The following is a 20813-nucleotide window of genomic DNA, read 5'->3' on the forward strand; positions in this document are numbered from 1 at the left end:
AAGAGAAGGCATTATAATATTCTAATTCCACTACAAGAGAGACTTGATGTTTTTGCATATATTGGCATCGGCATCAGCCAAATTAATTAGGAAAGAATCGGCACAACAGATCTAAAAAAAACAAAACAAAAAATCCTAAATTGTGCTCTCTGATGTACATACACAAACTCTACCTTGGACTGCACCCACCATGTTTTCCTTACCTGTCGAGGCCCTCTACCCATTAACTTCAATACTGACTGTATTGGCCCCAAACCAGAAAACTGGTGTGTTCCCTCGTCTGCACACAGCACATGCTGTCGGACTGTGTGTCTGTACAGCTTTCAGTGATAGCTGCTCTGTCGCTAATGTGGAGTGATGGAGACAGCCCATGTACATGATGACAAGAAGCTCCGGGGGAGAGATTCATACCGGTGGAGAGTCCTGTTCATATGCATGCACCACCCAGGATCTCCCCATAAAATATTAATGAATCTCGGCTGCAGAGGTACTAACCTTCCGCTGAAGTCATTACTCGAGCCTCCGCTTTGTCGAGGGTGTGCGCAGGCCTGCGTTCAGAAAGCATCGAGGTTGTGTGTGTCTGCGTGTCCAGTGTATGCTCACTCTTCCATTGCATCTGACCCTCCTTTTAAGCAGGGAATGGGGCCTGAGATAAGACTATTATACTAATTGCCTGTGTACTTAAGGGTCTGTTTCTCTGAGACCACTGCGCTGTCATTACTACCTGGGTTTCTACTCGAATCATCAGTTCCAATTTAATTGCTAGTACGCGCCTTCTGGATTACTTTGCTAGTTTACTCTGCCAGCCGCTTGGCAAGCGTGTTACGGGGGTCGTATATCATCATATGGAAAACCTGTCCGACTGATGAGCGACATGAATGAAAGCAGCTGATTTGAAATATGGACAAACCAGCCGCTGTGACAGGTGGACGAGCAACAAGACACATATACAAGAAAACATATGATGTATTCGTCAGTCCTGTTGGTTATTTAAGTGGTTTAATATCACAACCACATAAGTCCCAAAAGAGTTAATGTAGTACATTAAAGTCAGGAAATTGTACAAACTGCTTTAAATGTGAAATTTGGTTGATATCATTCTTCATCATTAAAATGACTTTATTCTATAACTGAATCTTCATCAAAGCTTAAACCATAAGATCCAATAGCCCTTCAACAGGGAAGCTCTTGCGCATTGCTGCCAGAAGGGGAAACAACCCTGGGGATTAGCTCAACATCTGTTAAGAAAATAATGCAGGTGTCTCTCCTGCAACTTGTAATTCGCTCATTGACAGCATTTTGTTTTTAAAGTGGCTAATGTAACTACATATATTCCATTATGCATAAAGGATGGATAAGGATAAGGATGGTACACGGTAGGTTTCAAAGCTTTTTTTGAGATCTAGACTGAACCACAGGCCCTTTTTTTGCCTTGACAGAGCAGGAAAAGCACAGGGGTTACTAATAACGTTAATGGCGGCTCCAACCTATGCCATCTTAAGATTAAGAGTTTTTTTCATGTCCCATTTTACTCCCAACATTTGAAAATTTAAGGGCCTCTTCATCATATTAAGCATGTGTCATAAAGGGGTATTAGAAAATGTCACCTGAGTTACTGGGGATGGTGACCACTCGGCTTTTCCCTGTTTTTATAAGCTGATATCTAGAGGAGGAGAAATAAGTTTTCAGGAGAGATATTTCCCATTAAATGTTTAACAAATGAAACAAAAGGCACTGGTAGATTTTTAGGCTTGATGAGAAACCTGCTCTTTTTTCGATGGTTCATCAAAATATTTACCAACAAAATCTCCCCTTCGGTTACACAAGGGATATTTAACAGGTCAGGCCTGACTGATCTCAGCTCCCTGCGGGCTGGAATTTGCTTTTCCAGGCAGCCCACCTGCTAAAAAAATAACCTCATATAATCACCAGATGAAAGCACTGCGCCGCTCACTCCCTTTTTTTTTTTTAATGTTTCACCCTCCCCCCCCTCCTTTACATTTTTCCTTCTAATATAAATTTGGTTCCACCAGCGTGCTCAAAGCCGTGCATCCAATGTTTCCTGTTTGCAGGCGTGCTCTAATGCTGATGCTACAAAGCAGCAGGGGTAGCAGGGAAATATCAAACAAAATGGTGCTCGTGAGATCAATTACATGATAGAAAATGGAGGTTTAAGTCTAGCGTATATGCAGCGAGCGTATAGCCGTTCATATTTCAGTGCTTGCCTGCTAGCTGTCTAATCTTTTTTTCCCCTCACTTTTTCATTAGGAAGAGCCAAAGCTGTTTTTTAATTGAGTGTTTTCCTTGCTAATCCCTCGCAGGATGGGTGTGTGTGCATGTTCATGTGTGCCCGTGTGCGATACATAAACATGTTTGTGGGTCGATGTTGCACGTCTTTGTGCTGAAAGTCATGCAAACCTAGACATTCTTGTTAGTTAGTGTGTGTGTGTGTGTGTGTGTGTGTGTGTATGTGTGCTGAATAATGCAGAAATCCCCTGCGTGGCCATGTGCTCCGTGTTGATACAGTATTTGTCTTTGAGAGGGGGCTTGATCGTGCTGCTACTACTGTTTCCAGTTGTGTGCTGTGTGGCACTGAGATTATAGCCCTTCCATTCATAAGAAGGGGGATTTCCCGACAAGAAACCAGTACTACTGTCTCAATAAGCCCCTCAGGATGAGAAAGGCACACAAACACACACATACACACACTGCAGCAGTTTTGAAGATGACTCACACACAATCAGAATTTCTGAGGTAGACGCACTTAAAGGCGGTGAAGGTCTCTCTGAAATGCTGAAAGCGCCACATTGCAGTCTTGGCCCTGCAAAGCACTATCATATCTTGATTCTATTAAAATCAAACCCCTCACACACACACACACACGCACACACACACCCAGTGGCAGTGTGCCAAGAAGGGCAGGACAACACTGGGGGGACAAGGGATGGAGGTTATTTGGCACAATAGGAGGATGGGAGCCAAGCAAGCCTCGAACAGCAACTAGGCTATCACTCTCAGGAAAAAGCTGGTGGTAGCCTATCATCGGGGATCACTCTGTAATGTCAGATCGGGGGCAGCTGTAGTCTAATTAGAGATGCGAGATTACGTCTGGAGGGTGGCCTCTTTAATTCCTGGTGGGGAGGCAAATAAATCACTTCCTTCTCCATAATAATAAACATTAAGTGCAGCCAGCACCAACCAGGTGGAAGTGCATCTAAATGTAGCCACAAATGTGAAGCGGAGAGAAGATAATCGTACAGAAGACACCAGGAGGACTGAGAGCTTAAATACGATATCTATTGTGGTATCTATTACAACAGAAAAACAACAAGATACTAATCTTGTGTCTGCGTCATGACAGTCTGACTGAGCAAGTAATTCAAATAGTGGCTTGTCAAATATTCGACTGACAGTGAAATGAAATCTATTTTTATTATATAAACAGGTTTTCAAAATGAAATGTTGGTTTTATTTCTGTTGTCACAATAATTGAATATAAATCGCGCGCTGCGTAGCACTGGTACATAAGTGCTGTCAGATCTCCTTGTGCCATTTACTGTTTTAATTAAAGAAAAGAAAGCATTTCACAATTCAGAAGAAAAAAAACACATTTTTTATCACAACTATAGATGATGATTTAATATCCGGTGAGTCTTTTACACGAGGTGTATTTCATTTGAGATAGCAGTGTTAGGATTTAAAAGAAGAGCTGCTGTTTCACAATTATTAGTGGAATATTAGGAATAGTCCTCAAGTTACATCACCAGCACACCAGCTTACCTAAACTGTATATTTTATATGTGTATATGCCATGTTTGTCTCTGCATTGTTCACTCTGGTGACAAAGGATTGACTGATTACATTTCTGTTCTTTTTGCATATAAGAAAAAAATACACTGGCAATTGTTGCAAAGCTCCCTGCCAAACACTTTGGCATTTACTAATGTGCCTCGCTGTACCCGAAGCTAGTTCTTAAAGCATTAAAATATCTAACCTGTTGAGTAACATTAAACTTAGCACACGTGTGTTTCTGGGTCAAAGTGTATTACAAAACATTCGGTTTCCTGAGTGTGTTGCATTTAGTTCAGGATCAGCAAGTCGACATAGTTTTTTTAAGTTGACCAGCAGGTCTGTCTTAACTGCATGGTCTAAGACAGGTTTTTTTACTACGTTGCCAGAGGAAAGGATTATAAGAGGAGACAACTTCTGACAGTGAACTGTGTTGAAGTAAATCAGACTTCTTGTTGTCAGTCTTGAGCTTGTTCGGCTTCATTTTCCGTCTTCTGCGAGAAGAAAATGCTGCGAAGGAAACCTGTGTGGTTAGTTTGTCAATTTCTCTATTTTCTTTCTTGAGCTTGCTGCAATGTTGACTCTTGTATTACAACCCTAAGCCATCTCTCTCTTTATAATACATGGTGAGCACATATGGTTTCTATAGTATTTGTCCAGTTCTTCACATCAGGGAGACCTCTTTTTCTCAGCAAGAGGTTGATTTTGAAAGTCTGTATTTCCTCCCCTGTCATTTGAGTTAATATATACAGTATCAGCTTATGGGGGAGGCTATCCAGCTGAAGGGAGCGTGTGTGCTAGCTCTACCATTAGTAAAACCCTGGGTGGTCCTGTGTATCAGCCGCAGCAGGACTGTAACCATCGCTCAGATGTGGCTTATGCTTTGTGTGGTTCTGTGTGTATGTTCAACATATACTTTTCATCATATTAACCTCTAACTATACCTTTTTGCTCTTGTAAGCGCCATGCTTACATGCAGTGCATGGCAGTATCATCAGTGCTCTCTGTAGTGGCTCGACTGATGATTTCACAGGCCTCAAGTATCTCGTTTCACAGTTCAGGTTTTCCCATATGGGGATCAGAGAGATGCTTTAGCCCTGTTACATGCTGTTAGCTGCTGAGCTGCTGCCCGGTAATGTGACACTGTTATTCTGCAAGGCCCGTATCCGAGCCAGCGTTTATTTGGTAGAGGAAGAACATTGTGTTTTGTACCATTCAGCTGCTTTGTGCTGTTTGTTTTTCTATTCTTCTGGATGTCACAGCTGGTTAATTTTTTCTTTTCATTGTGTCATTCTGACTTGGCACATTTTTCTCTGCCATTCATAGTGTCAGTGGACATGTAATGGTGTTGTTTTTCACAGGAAGTGATGTCACCATGAACATCGCCGCCCACATTTGCTAAATGCACTCCCTAAGGGCACGTTGCATGGCAACCATAAAGTGTCATTGTCGAGAGGATTTGTGAAATGTAATATCATCCGGGGGGGGGGCAGGGACGCCGGAGAGAAGGGACGTCTCTTTAGCACAGAAAGAAGCTGCTGCTTCTGCCCACTTTCACATATTACAATAGGTGTGTGACATTTCACTGTACACACATGCTCAACACATTGACACAGATTTCCACTTAGTCTATATTAGCTTGCTATGTGTTTTTTTTTTTTTTTCCTGGATAGGCTTTTCATAGATTAAACCTGTGATATGTCCAGCACCAGTCAAATTAGGCCTCACTTGACGAGTTTAACAAAAACAAAACATGTCTGACTTTGTTAGGGGAAGTAACTGGTGTTCAATCACAGAAACCTGCAGAGAGGCAAATGTACAAGCCTTTCCTGCTTTTTCTATTCGGGTTCTGCAGTCATTTATCTTATGGATCGGGGTTAGTGTCCATCTGTGAATTGAACGGGAAGCCAATCAACACCACAATAAATGTAGTTACAACAAAGTTGGATTTAAGCTGGATTATATCTCAGTCAAATGTCTGTGTTTGCACCATCTGTTGACATCTGAGTGTGTCAGTCCATGAAGGGAATAAACCAGGATTCTGCAGCTAAAAGCATTTATACAAACTAACTCAGGAAGCTTATAAACATACCACTCCTCCGTGTAAAAACGTGGACTCGATGAAAAATGGTGACCGGTCTTTTAAAATGGTTGACTTGTTGAAAAAGCTAAAATTCTGTCTAATCAAGTCATCTTGCCATCCCCTGCATGATTTACATGTTCTGCTGGCCAACCTCGCGTCTCGGTGCTGAACAGAACGTCCTGTCGGCTAACGGGAGAGGATATTGGCGAGCGTGGGAATCTTTGTTCATACTCCATATGAGTCTGTAATGTAATCTCAGATGAATATCCCCCCACAGGGACATCCTTCTCACTAGAGACATACCTGCTCATGCAACAGTCTGTCTGAGTAGCCATGTGATTGTGTGTGTAGTACAGAGCATGTTTGCCTTTGTGGAAAAAGGCTGTGTGGATTTGTTATGTGTGCGCAAACACATTAGAGACTGAGAGAGGGAAGATGCCGTCTTGTGTCAGTATGATAGCAGTGTTTTTATTTTATTTTTCCCATTAACATCACACCAAGCCAGAGATTTGGCGCCTGTGGCTTCCAAGAGATAATACGTGTGGAGAGGCGCAAGATAGGAAGTGTCTGCATATGTGGTGAGAGAATATATGGGGAAAGGTCACAGAAATAATATGTGACTGCGTGTGAAAGAGAGAGGAGTGAGTTACAGGATGAAGCGCAGGCGAAGGAAGTATAAGCTTACGTCTATTCAGTGTGCAATCTGCTGCTGTGATCGCATCCCAGCAGTCTGTGTTGCTACTGCAGTTGTATATCAGACCATGGTGAGAATTTCAGCACTTACAAACTAGCGATGGTAGCTCAAAGGGAAAAAAAATATTTGCTAGATTATAATGATGTCGCTCTGAATCCGCAGTCTAGGTGGGAGCTTTAGCAAAGCACTGAATTCCTTTCTCCCCGTAAACTCTGGCGGCTCCCATTGTGAGCATGTTAATACATGGAAGCATTTCACCACCATACTTCAGCAGGTCCCCGCGCTGCTGGTGTATGTTTGTTGGGGTCAAATACTGCCTGCTGACAGCTGTGTGGAGAGATTTTTTTATAGAGTATAGGCTACTGCTGCAAATGCATTTATTGTTTTTTATGGACTGCGGTGCGCAAATCTATGATCTCTCTGGGTGCAAACCTGCACAGGTCTAGAAGACGGGTTTTGGATGTCTTTGTTCTCTCTGCGAGACATGTCCAACCTTGACGACGCGTTTGTCTGCCATGATCTCTGAGTGTAAGCCTCTTTTTAAACGTCTGTATGACAACACATGCTTATCCTTTTCTTATAATCCAGTTAAGGCAGTCCCTCAGCCGAGCAGCTCCTTATCCAGCCACTAAAAAAAGCAGTTCAAAAATTAACTGTTTATTTTAAAATAATACCCGATTCTGTTTGCTTGAAGGTTTTGTAAAAGAGTCGTGTTCGTATTGAAAACGCACGGTAACACCCGTAAGATTTGTTGTCTCACTTCTCTCTTGCTCTTGAAGGATAATTTTTTTAATCCATCCTGGAGTAGTACTCACACGTCTATCTGCACATCAGAAGGTTTACTGCATCGTAGCTGCATTTGTTCCTCCTATCCCTGTCCATTCTTGTCACAAAGAGATCTCTGTCTAAAGGGCTTTCATTGTAAGCGAAGTCCACAGTGCTGAACTGATCTTTACGTGCAAAAGGGTTGGAAAAATAGCCCATCCAGTAGGTTGGTTCAGTAAGCACAGGTCCGTATTTGTATTTTGTGGCCCTTTTGTGGGCCAGGTTCATCACATTGAAGAGATTCAACGAGATTTTGAATACACATTTGAATTGATTTCATTTTTATACCGGCCCAATCCTTAAAGTCCGTCTCTCGCTCTGGGCTGTATCTTTAAAGGCATTTGTCAACACAAAATACTTCCTAATAACAACACTGCAGTAAACATGACTGCATGCACTCAGAGCAGGTTTTTATTACTCTGGCCTCTGTCGCATTGTATTCATGGTGTGTTTTTCCCTCCCACAGGAAAATTGTCATCAAGATTGGGAAGAAGAAGAAGCGAAAGCCGGAGTCTTCAGAGGAGTCGGATGATGATCCTCCCCCTCGACACACTTCTAAAGATGTGGACTCTGTAAGACCCAGCGTGTACACAGACACTCACAGACAAACACAAACACACATATGATATAAACCTACAGTACAAGTCACTGGAGCACTTGAAATCTTCATCCTAAACTGTGAATACTTAGATTCTAGGTGGGAATTTGGCTTCATTTGACTGTTTCTTCATTTGTTGTTATTACTTGTGGTGTCACATCCCCGGTAAAAGAAAACTACAGGAGTTTGAGTGTCTTTGGTCTGACTGTTCGCGCTGCTGCTGAGCACCGGAGGAAGGCTTCACAGCTTTAGTCTGAGCCTGGCAGGATTGACTCTGTGGTTCAGGTGGAGGTCATACAGTGGGTGGCTATCTCAAGTACACATTCTTATCTGTGTTGATGGTGGAGACATAAAAACAACAGTAGCAACCTTCACGTGCACCAGCGCACACCTACATTTAATAAGGTTTTCATTTCAGAAGAAAAGTTGTTGGCACAGCAGCCAGTGAAAATAATATTCTCCAGGTTTTTTTAGTTAGCGTGATAGCATGACGCATTGTTTTGTTCTTGTTGTTTTGGTTTTTCAAATCTCGAATGATCCCGCTGAACAAAAGGAAAATTAATTATTGCTCACATGGAGTTTTTTTTAGAGTCTTACCAAGTGAAAAAGCATTTGTATAAAAGATGTGAGCTGAATTTTAGTTTACCTTCCTTTAAAGCAAATAAGAGCACCTGGGGAAAAAAAGGGAGCAATAATTTACATGTTTTTAACATTTCTTTTACTAAATGTAGGAATACTTCACTGTAGATTGAACTAAAACCATTTGAAGGGCAAGAAATCCAGTTTGTAATCAACTTTCTGGGCCAATAAATTAGATTTACATTCACACTGACATGATTCCAACCTCAAAACTGGTCAAAGTCGAGCAAAAAACAACAAAGGGACACTGTGTGATACGTAAATGCAATCATTCAGCAGAACAAACTGTGTTCACTGACAGCAAAGTGTAACAAAGTGTTCCTTAGCCCATGTAGTAATATCCTTTATACAACCATGTGTTTCCTGGAGTTGGTGAACCGCGCCCCGTCCGCGACTGAGTATGTCATATAGGCATATATGTACAAAAATCCCTGAGGTTGATGAGATAAAGCGTTAAATATATCGCCTTGGATTAGCAAATTATCACATTCTTCTTTATGTTTTTTTACACTGCATCCCAGGTATTGTGGAATCAGGGTCGTACAGTAGAACATGAAAAATTTTATATTAATCAACAACCTTGCCAAACACCACCAGCCACATTATGGTTATTATCAGTAATTAACGGTTCAAGCAGGTGACACATGAGTTTTTCCTTTAATGTCACACACCCCTGTGTTCAGAGCTGCTTTGCTCACTACGTTCATGACGGATAGCTGCTATGTTAGCGGCGACAGGTCTGAATGAGTGGGGATGACAAGTGACTCTGTCTCCTCCTTCGCCCCACCACCTCTCTTTCCCTCGTTTTTGCGTCCTATCCGGACTATTGCCTATGATATAATTACGCTCGTTAAATGCCGCCCCTGGCCTTAATTAAAACAGTCTGTTGATGACTCACTTAGAATGATCCTGCGGAAGAAGTCAGGGGAGCATGGCCGACAGCTAGAGAAAGAGGCATGACCGCCTCAGGGGTTCATCCCTTATTGTCGCGGCGTGTGACAGGTTTGACTTCCCCAGCTCCTGGTCAGCTCGGGCGTGGGAATGCGAGGGTGTATCTCTGTATCTCCATGGGGACTGTGTCCTCCACACCTAATTAACTTTGGCTCAGTGGCATTTATTCCTAATTAACTACATATTATCATTAGGAGGGGCTCGTGTATCGATGCAGGATACAGAAGCCCACGCATATGATAATTATACAGGCTTGACAGGAAGGAATAGAAAGAAGCTGGATTTTTAAAGCACTTTTGCTGGGTGTGTGTGGAAGTGGTGAGGGTTGTGGGTTGTGGGGGGGAGGGTTGTGACTTGATGGAGCATAATGTTTTTCTAAATTTCGTCCTTGGTTCAATGAAATCTCGGTCATTTATGGGTTATGTTTTTTTAATGGCTTTTTAGGAGGATGGACAATTGAGATCATCCTTTTTCAATATGGGAAAATATACCAGAACTAGACAAAGCCTAAAGTCCTTTGAGTAGCGAGAGTTATATGTTGTTTCAAAATAATTGATGGTATCAAAAGCCAGAGATTCAGGAACATACATAGAAGAAGTTTGATCTATAATAACGACTATCTGTGTGCATAGTTGCTGTTGCTTTGATTTACATGAACTGCAAATGTGAAAAAGGCAATTTGGCTGAGCTGGCTTCACACTCAGAGCCTTGATTTAGAGTGTATACACAGTGTGTACTGTGTGGTTTTTGGCTGGACCGCAGCAAAGCCAGGCCCTATAACCAAGAAAAGTCTCTTACTTACTGACTGACTGAGTGATGAAGTTACTCTATCAGTCTGTCGAGTGTTGGAGATTCAAAATTGGCTGTTGCTCTTTGGAAATGAAAAGGCGCTCGCCGTCCTCAATTATATCCTCAGGAGGCTTCTTACAGCGAGGCACAGATTATAGACATTACCATCGACTGTCCGTGTAAAAATGTGGCCACAATTCAGCATGTAGACCATATAGGATACGGCCATATACTTTGTTTAGCGCTAGTCTTATTCTTGTGGTTTATCGCTAAGCTCAGGTTACTTTCACACACAAAGTTGAGGCTTTGTCCGGTCATGAAATTAAAATAAAGAAACAGAAACTGTCGTTTTTGGATTTATTTTTGTCACACAACCTTTATCCTGAACCACAGTTTTTATTTTCAGCTCTGAGTTGATGTATGAAGTAATCTGTGTCCGTTGAATATTTTTATAAATGTGCTCCTTCCAACCTTGTCTTGCTTTTTGTAGAAGAGGCGATCAAATCGCCAGGTGAAGAGGAAGAAGTACGCTGAAGAGCTGGAGGCCAGGTTGTCAGATGATGAAGTCAAGGTTATTGTCAAAACCAAGAAAACCAACACTGCAGCATCCAAGCAGCCTGCTCTTCAACTCTTTGTAGTAAGTAGTTCTGCCAACAGCTCCATCGTAGCTAAGAAGGCCAGTTTACATGTATTCATTTTTTTTTTTTTTGGAAAAGCAGAGAGCAGAGCAGAGTAAAGCCAAATTATTTTCATTACATTATACAAAATTGCATTTCTTGGCTTACAAACAACAAACCATGCAAAGGACTGTTTTTTCTGGCAACCATGCACATAAATTATTATCGAGAGCTCATTTATATACTGAAAAACAAAAAGCACATTTTTGTAGAAGAACAACAGCAGTACATGCTAAGTGAAGAACAGCACAGCTTGTTCTTTTCACCACCACACTGTGACGTGCAAGCCAGGACCCCTGCAGTATGCCTGTACATAGTGGGAAGATGCATATTCAGTGCCCATTTTTTAATAAATTAGATGCAACAGCAGAGAAATTAAAGAGTATAATGGCGACAGCTCTGCTCAGAAACATGTTTCTACAAATGTATTTTCTACAGGTTCCAGCCTGGTTTCAGTTGTTGAGAAGGAAATTCTATATTCTGTTCCCTCAAGCAAGATTTATTTTTGTACTGGTTATACAAATCACAAATTTGCCAGGTTTTACAATCCATACAACATTAAACAGACTCACCTAACCTTAGTAATTTTTTTTATTATTATTGAGATTGGGAAAAACATCTTTGTACAGACTTTGCAGCCCTGTATCCTGATGCTTCTACACATTTCTGTTGTGGGAGACCATGAAGTAACACTTGACATTAAATGTTTCATGTCCACTGAATTTGCAGGAGAATCCGAGTGAAGAGGACGCTGCTGTTGTTGACAAAATCATGTCCTCTCATGTCGTCAAGAAGGAGGTAATGATTTGCTTTTTAGTGATTGTAAAAGCTCCAGTAGTATCACAACATTGAAATCTGAATTATTTGCCACCACTAATGTTGTCAGCACAACATTATTTGACTTGGTATTTGTATCTTTTATCAAACTCAACTAAATAAATAACATTACTTGCAGTATATAGCTTAATGCAACTGTAACTGAAAAGGGAACTCAGTTTGATGTTTGTAATTATCCCTCTGTTATGTTAAACCTCTCTACAGGTCTCTCCAGGAGTGGTGATTGAAGTGGAGGAGTTTTTCGTAAAATACAAAAACTAGTAAGTTCATTGTTTATTTGCAGTCTTATCGTGGTAAGGGTTAGATAGTGTCTGTTTTTATGATTTTAAAGCACAGCTGAAATATTAGAAATCATTATTGTGTGACATTTTGTGTGTATTGTGCCTTTAATCATCCCAGTTTAAGTACGTGTGTGATCTTTTTATAGACGACGTTCCAGACATTACTGCTGCTCTTCCTCAATTATGAACAAAAAAAACAAATAAGCAACAGAAATTAGGTAAAAATAGAACCCACATGTCCTGAAGACTTTTATGAAAGGATGTTGCATAAGAAGTATGTCATTACACGAGCACAGACGCATCTCAGGCGTCTACGGGACAGCTCTCAGTGTTACCGTGTATGTTATCATCTCATTTTGCAACAGTGGTTTAATTTCTCTTCGATGAACTCAGGGGCATTATTAAAAATTACAGAGAAATAATTTATTCTCACTCCACAGATAATCTGTCATCAGCCAGGTCGCATTTGTTTTCAGCCTGGTGATGAAGAAATTAATGTTGTGCTTGAATTTTTATAAACGAGCTCAGCGACTTTCTGTGAGACCGCATCTGCAATCTGTGATCACACCTGGTGGCCTCAGCGGTTACCTGAGATGCTGTTTCGAAGGTGTTGTTCAGGGTTTCTCACCTTTAGTTTGCATGTGTCCGTTTGTGTGTGTGTCAGCTCGTACCTACACTGTGAGTGGGCCACGGAGCAGCAGCTGGTGAAGGACAAGAGGATTCAGCAGAAGATCAAACGTTTCAAGATGAAACAAGCACAGAGGGCGCTCCTCTTTGCAGATGTAAGGCTGTGTGGATGTGTCTTTGTCTGTGGACAACACTGTATGCTGCCATTATGTGTACACAAACATATTTGGTTATTCGGTATGAGCAGGTGTGCGTTTTAACAATTTTGTGTCTCTCATGACACGTGTGTGTGTGTGTGTGTGTGTGTGTGTGTTTTGTGTATTTACCTCGATATTGTGTGCGTGGATGTTTAATTGACTCTTTGTGCTCTGTGTGTGTGGGCAGGCACATCTGTGTGCATATATTTGAATTTTTTTATTCGCTCAGTCGATACAGCAGTGATGCTTATGTCAGATTCCAGATGGTGAGTGGGCACTTAGGTTTGTTCTTTCTTTTTCTCTCTCTTTCTGTCCCTCTTGTTGTTCTTCCCGTCTCTCAGATGGAAGAGGAGCCCTTTAACCCCGACTATGTAGAGGTAGACAGAGTACTGGAGGTGTCGTATTGTGAGGACAAAGACACAGGAGAGGTAAAGTGAACCGTCTTTGATTTGTAAATCATATCCGTGAGCAGCGTCTGTGTGTATTTATTTGTGTCTACGTGCCTGAACACGTTTTACTCTTTTTCAGTTTTTTGTGGTTTTCGATCCCTTTCAGTGTATTCACCACTCCAGTGATGTCTTTGTATCTCAGAAGTGCCCAAGGCCATCCTAATGGGCTCCCTCGCAGCCTTTGTTAATATTATAAAAGCAGAGCCTGGCCTCGCTCAAGTCTTTTTGCAGTACTAATTCCTCTGTGCCTGCTGCAGGAGGTGGTGTACTACCTGGTCAAGTGGTGCTCTCTGCCTTATGAGGACAGCACCTGGGAGCTGAAGGACGACGTGGATCAGAGCAAGATTGAAGAGTTTGAGCAGCTGCAGGCAGTCAAGCCAGACTCGCGGAGGATGGTGAGCCGTGCCCGCCGACATTCCTCGCTCACCACTGTTTCCATTTTCCTCTATCGCTCACATACTCGTATATATCGGTACTTGTTTTCTTTTGTTGCTGGTATTTTGAAGTGCTAATAAGGGAGTTCCCCCTTTCTCTAAAAAATTCCGTTTGTTTTGTGTAATGATGCAGATTTGTTGTACTGAAAACGTGGTGAGAATGTGTTTTATACGCTGCACCCAACCGAACAGGCTGCACGGTGAATTAATGGGCATCATTAGCCAAACATTAAACCTGTGTAAATAAGACCACACTCCCACAATGGCGTGAACAAACTCAAACACCTGCTGCCAGTCACTTTCAAGAGCAGTGAATGATGTTTGTGCTGTAAAAAGTAAAAATATTACTTTGCTGTATCAGAAGAGATTTCCTAGTAAAAAAAACCAACCGGCAAAAGGCTGTTAGAGCTAAAGCATGAGCAGGAAGAGGAAAAAAGAGACTTAAAGAGAGACGTATTTTCAGCTGTAACCTTTCTGCTCCTTGAAGCAAAAAGCGTGGTTGTATTTATAGCATCGTATAGTAACTTAGACTACACACAGATAGATCATGTGATTTGTACATGACTCAGTCAAAAGCCCAAATGCAAGTTTGAGACACATTATCAGAACAACCACAACAGTGATTTCTGTGTTTCTCTACTTGCCTTACCTTTAAAAACATCAGCACTCACCAACTTGCTTTATCTTTTCCTAGGGTCTCATTGCATGGATACATGTTTTCATGCAAAATGTTAAATGTATTATTAATTTCAAAACGCAAAAATTTGTCACTTAGGACCGGCCCCCGGCCAATCTGTGGAAGAAGAGGGATCAGTCGAGGGAATACAGGAACGGCAACAGCCTCAGGGACTACCAGCTCGAGGGGGTCAACTGGCTCCTCTTCAACTGGTACAACAGGTCAGTTTTAAATACTGCATATGCACACATGCACACATTCGCATACTCGTTCACCCACTGGTGTGAATTGGCCACTAATCTTGACCGGGGTTTTTTCGTGGGTGTGAAGTTAAAACTCAAGATAAAGGTGAAGCACCATACATATATATACATATACATACATATACATATGTATATGTATATATATGTGTATATATAGAGCTCTGGGTGGCTGCAAATTATCATAAATCTGAACTACACGGTCAAATTCGATACCAAAATTCAGTATATGTCACCTTCCATAACTGAACAGAACAATATTAAACATATATTGACCCGGCATAATAAATTGCTATCCAGTTCAGGCAGGAATCAATAGAAAATAACAATATAATACAATAAAGGTAAAATAATGGAAAAGCCATTTCAATCACAGTGTCAGAGATTGTTCTGACATTCGATTAAATGCTGTGGGACAGGGACACGCTGCCACTACGGTGAGATGGCCTCAATAGCTTCAGCACACTTCTCTCATGGAAAGACAGATTTAGTATATATCCTACACCTAAAGCAAAACGGCATCTCCTCACCTCATGCTGCATTTGCTTGTAAAGCTCCAGTAGTCCCATGCTGATAGAATACTACAGTATATTTATTGATTCAGCGATTTTAAGTAGGCATTTTGTATTTCAAGATGAATCCTCTGGGTGCGTTGAGGCTGCAGATAATGAATAATGAATCACTCTTCCTGTTGTGCGCTCGTGTGTGCGCAAACCACGCTATGATTTTGGCTGCATTCACGTTTATTTGGTTGGGCCTGCGAGGAGAGTCAAATTTCCTGTCAAGGTGCACGCTGCTGCAGCAACAATTGCTTTTTCTTCGCCCACGATCACAAAAAAGAAGCACCGCGCGGTACATCCGGAGTACACGGTGTCAGTGCGCTTGCATTAACCCTGGGAATTGGCTTTATGTGTGAGCATGCAGGATTTTTGTGTATGCCTACGCAGAGAGATTCATCAAAAGTAGAGAGCTGCTTAAGAGGCCAGTGGGAATATCTGCACGTTGCAATTAGTATCAAGACATAATACCCCCACCCACTGGACAGCTGAATAAATGGTTTGCCGGAGTACACCACGCAGCAGAGGCAGTTGCATTTGCCATTATGTTGTATCTCATCTCTTTGGTCTGTTATTACTGCTGATGATGTCGCTTTCTCCTCCATTGTTCACAGTTTATTCTTTAAGTATCATGGGATTTTTCTGCATTTTCCCGTGTCCTTCCTTTTTCTCATCATCTTCTATTTCTTTATCTTCTTCACACCACAAAATTGTAACATCTAACAGAAGTGCTCACAGTGTATACACACACCACTTCATCCTGGTGATATGGAGACACAATACCTCATGCAGCTACGCAGTCACACAGCATGCTGTACACACCAGAGCTATGATATTCACATTTTCATTCAGGTACCATTGATTTCTAAATGGTCCTTGCCTTTCCTTTTCTTCAGCGTTTTTTTTTTACTCTACACCAATTACGTTGTCACTTCTCCTCCTCTAACCCTCGTTATCTGCACCCGTCAGACGAAACTGCATCCTGGCAGACGAGATGGGCCTGGGAAAGACCATCCAGTCCATCACGTTCTTAGAGGAGATCCATCGTGTGGGCATTAAAGGGCCGTTCCTCATCATCGCCCCCCTCTCCACCATCGCTAACTGGGAGCGCGAGTTCCGTACTTGGACCCATCTCAATGTGATCGTCTACCACGGGAGCATGGTCAGCAGGCAGATGCTCCAGCAGTATGAGATGTACTTCAAGGATTCGCAGGTAAATGGACAAGAAGCACAGAGATCGTACTGCCTTTGATTGTAATTGGTGTTAAAGGTGCACTGTGCAACTTTTTTATGGGTCTATTTTTGATGTACTTTAAAGCCATTAGTTTAGATTTGTATTTGGCTTGGACAGGCTTGTATTTTGAGTTATGGTGGGTCGAGAACAAAGACAGCGCACAGAGTCCTACAGTTGGATAATATCGTATCTTTGAAGAGTATGCAACCTAAACTCTCACTAAAAAATGTTACACAATGAACCTTTAAAAAAAATGATAATAATTTGAAAGCATTAATGCCTACGTTGTAGTCCCACTACAAAATCAGTACATACAGTAGATTAGTTAAGATTCTTAGATTGATATTCTCTTTTAAAAAATGCAATCAAACACCACCGGAAATCTTTAAAATTCTAGTTTTATTGGTTTAACTGCTCAGGACACATGTATTTCTGTGATGCCATCATGGGTTCCTCTACAATTAAAAGCTTATTATATAATTTTCCAGTAAGTGTACAGACGTACCATGATTGAAAGTCTGCAGCCCCTGCTGGTGGCCCCTAGTGAATGCATTGAGAAGTTATATACATTATGCATTTCTTGTCAGATGTGAAAATCCTTTCTACGCGTTATATAATATTTCAGGCTTACAGATGTAGTTGTACAGTAGCAGTGAAGCTGTTGCAGGCTGTGGATTTCATGAAAGAACACTGCTTTGCTTCCTTCGTGGGGTCGGGGCAAGACTCAGTCAGGCATCCAGCTTTTTCTCAGACAAGAGACGCAGTCAACACAATCTTGAGGATTGTGAAGCCTTTTAGTTCATGCTGACATACTTAATCTTCCTCTTTTTAAAGACAGGCAAGCGGAAAGCAACTTCACTGCACTTACTTTCAGACTGTAAAGCAGTGATTCACTTCGATTAAAATAATCGCAGTGCTTTTTAGGAAACGACAGCAATATGAAGTCCTGTGAGTAGTCTGATGATGTGTTTGAAAACAGGATGGAACAATAGGTGTAGGATATTGAAAACACACACAAGGACTAGATACACTGGGACTGTGGAAGTAATGCAGCAAACTTGCATGCCACAATGTCAGAGACACCTGTAAAAAGAAGGAAGCGGGCAGCAGTTGAAGGATTGTGAATATCTCAGGCGAAAGTTTCTCTAAAGACAAAGTCAGTGGAAAATGTCTTATTTCTTTGTGACTTTGGTGTCGTTCAGTCACGTCAAAATGTTCTTCAAAGACACCTTCAACATCTGTACACTACACAGCACCAGAGATTTTAGGGTTTTGTAACAGAAATATAAAAAAAACTGAAGAAAAATATGATGTCATCTGAAATCAAACTGAGCCGTTCCCGAAGCCCATGACTGCTCATCATGTTGGAATTGAGAGCATTTTTATGAATAACTGGTTCATAGTACTAACATGGCGTGTAACGAGATTCAAAGCGGGGCACGTGCTCGACAGTAAGTGGGCTGCTAGGTAGTTAGTGAGCCTTGGGCAGAGGCTTTCTGTGGTTGGCAGGCCATGTGATGTGTCACAACAGGCAGTTAGAAGCTCTCAGTGTTCAGACGAACCGTAGGAGGAATTAAAGCGAGCGCGAGCAGAACAGAGCGGAGCCGCCACCAGGCTGTCTCCCAGGCAGCCTGTGATGTCACAGCAGCCCTCGAGAGGAGCATCGCTGTCAGCGCTGCTCAGGCATATCACAGAGAGAGAGAGGCTCTTCTACAGCAGTCTGTTGGCTGGGCCGGCTGTGGGAGGGAGTTACTGGATAACTGAGTATCCCTCGAGGACCGTTGTCAAGGCGATAGATACAAATGGAGAGGCGGGTTGAAGCAAAGCCTCCCAAGACAGACAAACAAACAAATAAACAAAACGGCGTAAAGACTCACCAGAGGGTGTCCTGGTTATACTGTACACAGCGCTCCAACCAGGAGGTGTGTTTTTTAGATTGTCGGTGAAATCTGAAATTAAAGTAAGCCCATGTGTCTACTGTCAGTGGTATGAGCTGCTATTTTAATGGGTTACTAATGTGAACAGGTAAGAAGAGCAACTCCATCACAACGTGATCTGTTTAAGATTGTTAGTATGTGTTTTATAAATGCTTAATTAACCAGTTTGACAAAGTGTGTCCCTTATTTTGTCTCAAGGGCCGTGTGATACGAGGCGCCTACAAGTTCAGGGCTGTCATCACAACATTTGAGATGATCCTGGGAGGCTGTCCCGAACTCAACGCCATCGAGTGGCGCTGTGTTATCATCGATGAGGCCCACCGCCTCAAGAACAAGAACTGCAAGCTGCTAGAGGGCTTCAAGCTCATGAACCTGGTACATATACCACCAGCTTAGAGAGAGAGAGAGATAGAGCATTTTTTAAAGCTGCACTGGTTTAAAAACTTACTTACCCCTTTTTTGACTTATACAGAATCATTAACAAGACAATCATTTTAAACTTCTTATCCCTCCATCTCTCAGGAACACAAGGTCCTGCTGACCGGTACTCCTCTCCAGAACACAGTGGAGGAGCTCTTCAGCCTGCTCCACTTCCTGGAGCCGGCCCGCTTCCCCTCAGAACACACCTTCATGCAGGAGTTTGGAGACCTCAAGACTGAGGAGCAGGTGAGGCAGTGGATACGTGGAGGATATTCTGTATGTCAGGAAATATTCTATGTCACCACACAGTCAGGTCAGACAGTGTTGTTTGAGCTTCTGGTGCCTATCTGTGACCTTTAATGTGTGAAACTGTTAAAAGGACACATCGTTTTATGGTTTGGGATTCACAAAGACAAAATGTTTCCAAGAGCTCCACAAAACACATCGATACCAGATCCTCTTGGTACAGATGGAACACTTGAAGTAGGGCTTTTTCTAACTAGGACACAGTGACATTTTGTACACACACTCACACTCTCACACACCCAACATATGGTGGATAATGATAACAGATAATGGGGTATTATGCTACTCATTGTGAAACTATGTATTGTCACACTTGCTCACAAAGGAAAAAGGCTTTTTTTACCTTTCCTTCTACATATCGCAGCTCGGCATTTCATTTTTTAGGCTGAAGCACTAAAAGAGATGCTCGAGGAAAGACCATTACAACATATTTGAAGTGTGGCACTCGTGCTGAAAGTTAAAATATTTGGAACAGCTAGTACTCAACACGCGGTGCTAAATCTAGAAGCTCTTTGTGCCAGTGGGAAATGTGAAACCCTTTACTTAATAAAGGTTGTCGGTGCTGTTAAGAGCTACTTTTTCAACAACTGATGTTGGATGAGGGGCCTGTATGTGTAATAAAAGTTGAACACTGTTTGAGGGAAGCTGGTCCACTCCTCCGGGTCTAGTAGAAAACTATGCTGTGATTCTGTACTGTAAGCACAAACTCTTGGGTTTTGGGAAATGTGGTTCTGCATCAAATGTTTTCATGAACCACACATTTCCACATGTTGTACAGTAGTGTTTGTACAGTGAATTATTCTTGACCCGGGAATGGAAAACTCACTGGAGTGCACAGAAAATGTGCAATGATATGTGTGACGCTGCTGTTTCACTTTTTAATCTGAACCAGTACAAACACAGCATGTGTAATCTTTCTTTGTGTGTTTGGGCCCACAGGTACAGAAGCTTCAGGGTATCCTGAAGCCAATGATGCTACGCCGGTTGAAGGAGGACGTGGAGAAGAAGTTGGCTCCGAAAGAGGAAACCATCATCGAGGTCGAGCTCACCAACATTCAGAAGAAATACTACCGGGCCATCCTCGAGAAGAACTTCTCTTTCCTGGCTAAAGGAGCCGGCCAGGCGAATATGCCCAACCTGGTCAACACCATGATGGAGCTGCGAAAGTGCTGCAACCACCCCTACCTCATCAAAGGTAGGATGGTAGCCCTTTTTTAAAGCCTAAATATAGGTTGATTTAAGTAAATACAGTTGAAATGTATAGTTGCAAATCTTGAAAGGCAAAGCAGCAGAAGGTGTGCAATTCCACAGTTTCCTGTTTAGTCTTCAGGAGTGTTGTGGGCTCATTTTAGGAGATTAAGGTGCTCTCTATAATTTGATACCTTAAGTGATTGTTACATGAGACTCTGCACACGAGTGCCGTTGCCTTGAGAAAACCATATAAATCTCAACAGATTTAGTAGAAATTGCATATGCACTGAATCTGAGTGGTGTTTTGTTTTTCTCCCTTTTTAATTAGATCACAGCAACAAAGTCACACGTCTTCAGGCTCC

The 20813-nt window shown here is 42.0% G+C and overlaps 1 protein-coding gene across 8 annotated transcripts in view; it reads left to right on the forward strand.

Moving 5' to 3' along the window:
* Nucleotides 1-20813, forward strand: part of chd9 (chromodomain helicase DNA binding protein 9) — a 73274-nt gene that overhangs the window by 30889 nt on the left and 21572 nt on the right. For all 8 annotated transcript variants that reach the window (XM_073464266.1, XM_073464269.1, XM_073464268.1 and 5 more), the window contains 12 exons: nt 7858-7963; nt 10859-11005; nt 11775-11843; nt 12087-12142; nt 12828-12945; nt 13329-13415; nt 13694-13831; nt 14646-14767; nt 16333-16576; nt 18733-18909; nt 19057-19200; nt 20200-20455. In XM_073464266.1, coding sequence (XP_073320367.1) covers nt 7858-7963; nt 10859-11005; nt 11775-11843; nt 12087-12142; nt 12828-12945; nt 13329-13415; nt 13694-13831; nt 14646-14767; nt 16333-16576; nt 18733-18909; nt 19057-19200; nt 20200-20455 — 1664 coding nt within the window. The remainder of the gene's footprint in view (nt 1-7857; nt 7964-10858; nt 11006-11774; nt 11844-12086; nt 12143-12827; nt 12946-13328; nt 13416-13693; nt 13832-14645; nt 14768-16332; nt 16577-18732; nt 18910-19056; nt 19201-20199; nt 20456-20813) is intronic.

This window comes from Pagrus major, chromosome 4 (assembly GCF_040436345.1).
Source record: "Pagrus major chromosome 4, Pma_NU_1.0".
In the NCBI taxonomy this organism is placed as follows: Eukaryota; Metazoa; Chordata; class Actinopteri; order Spariformes; family Sparidae; genus Pagrus; species Pagrus major.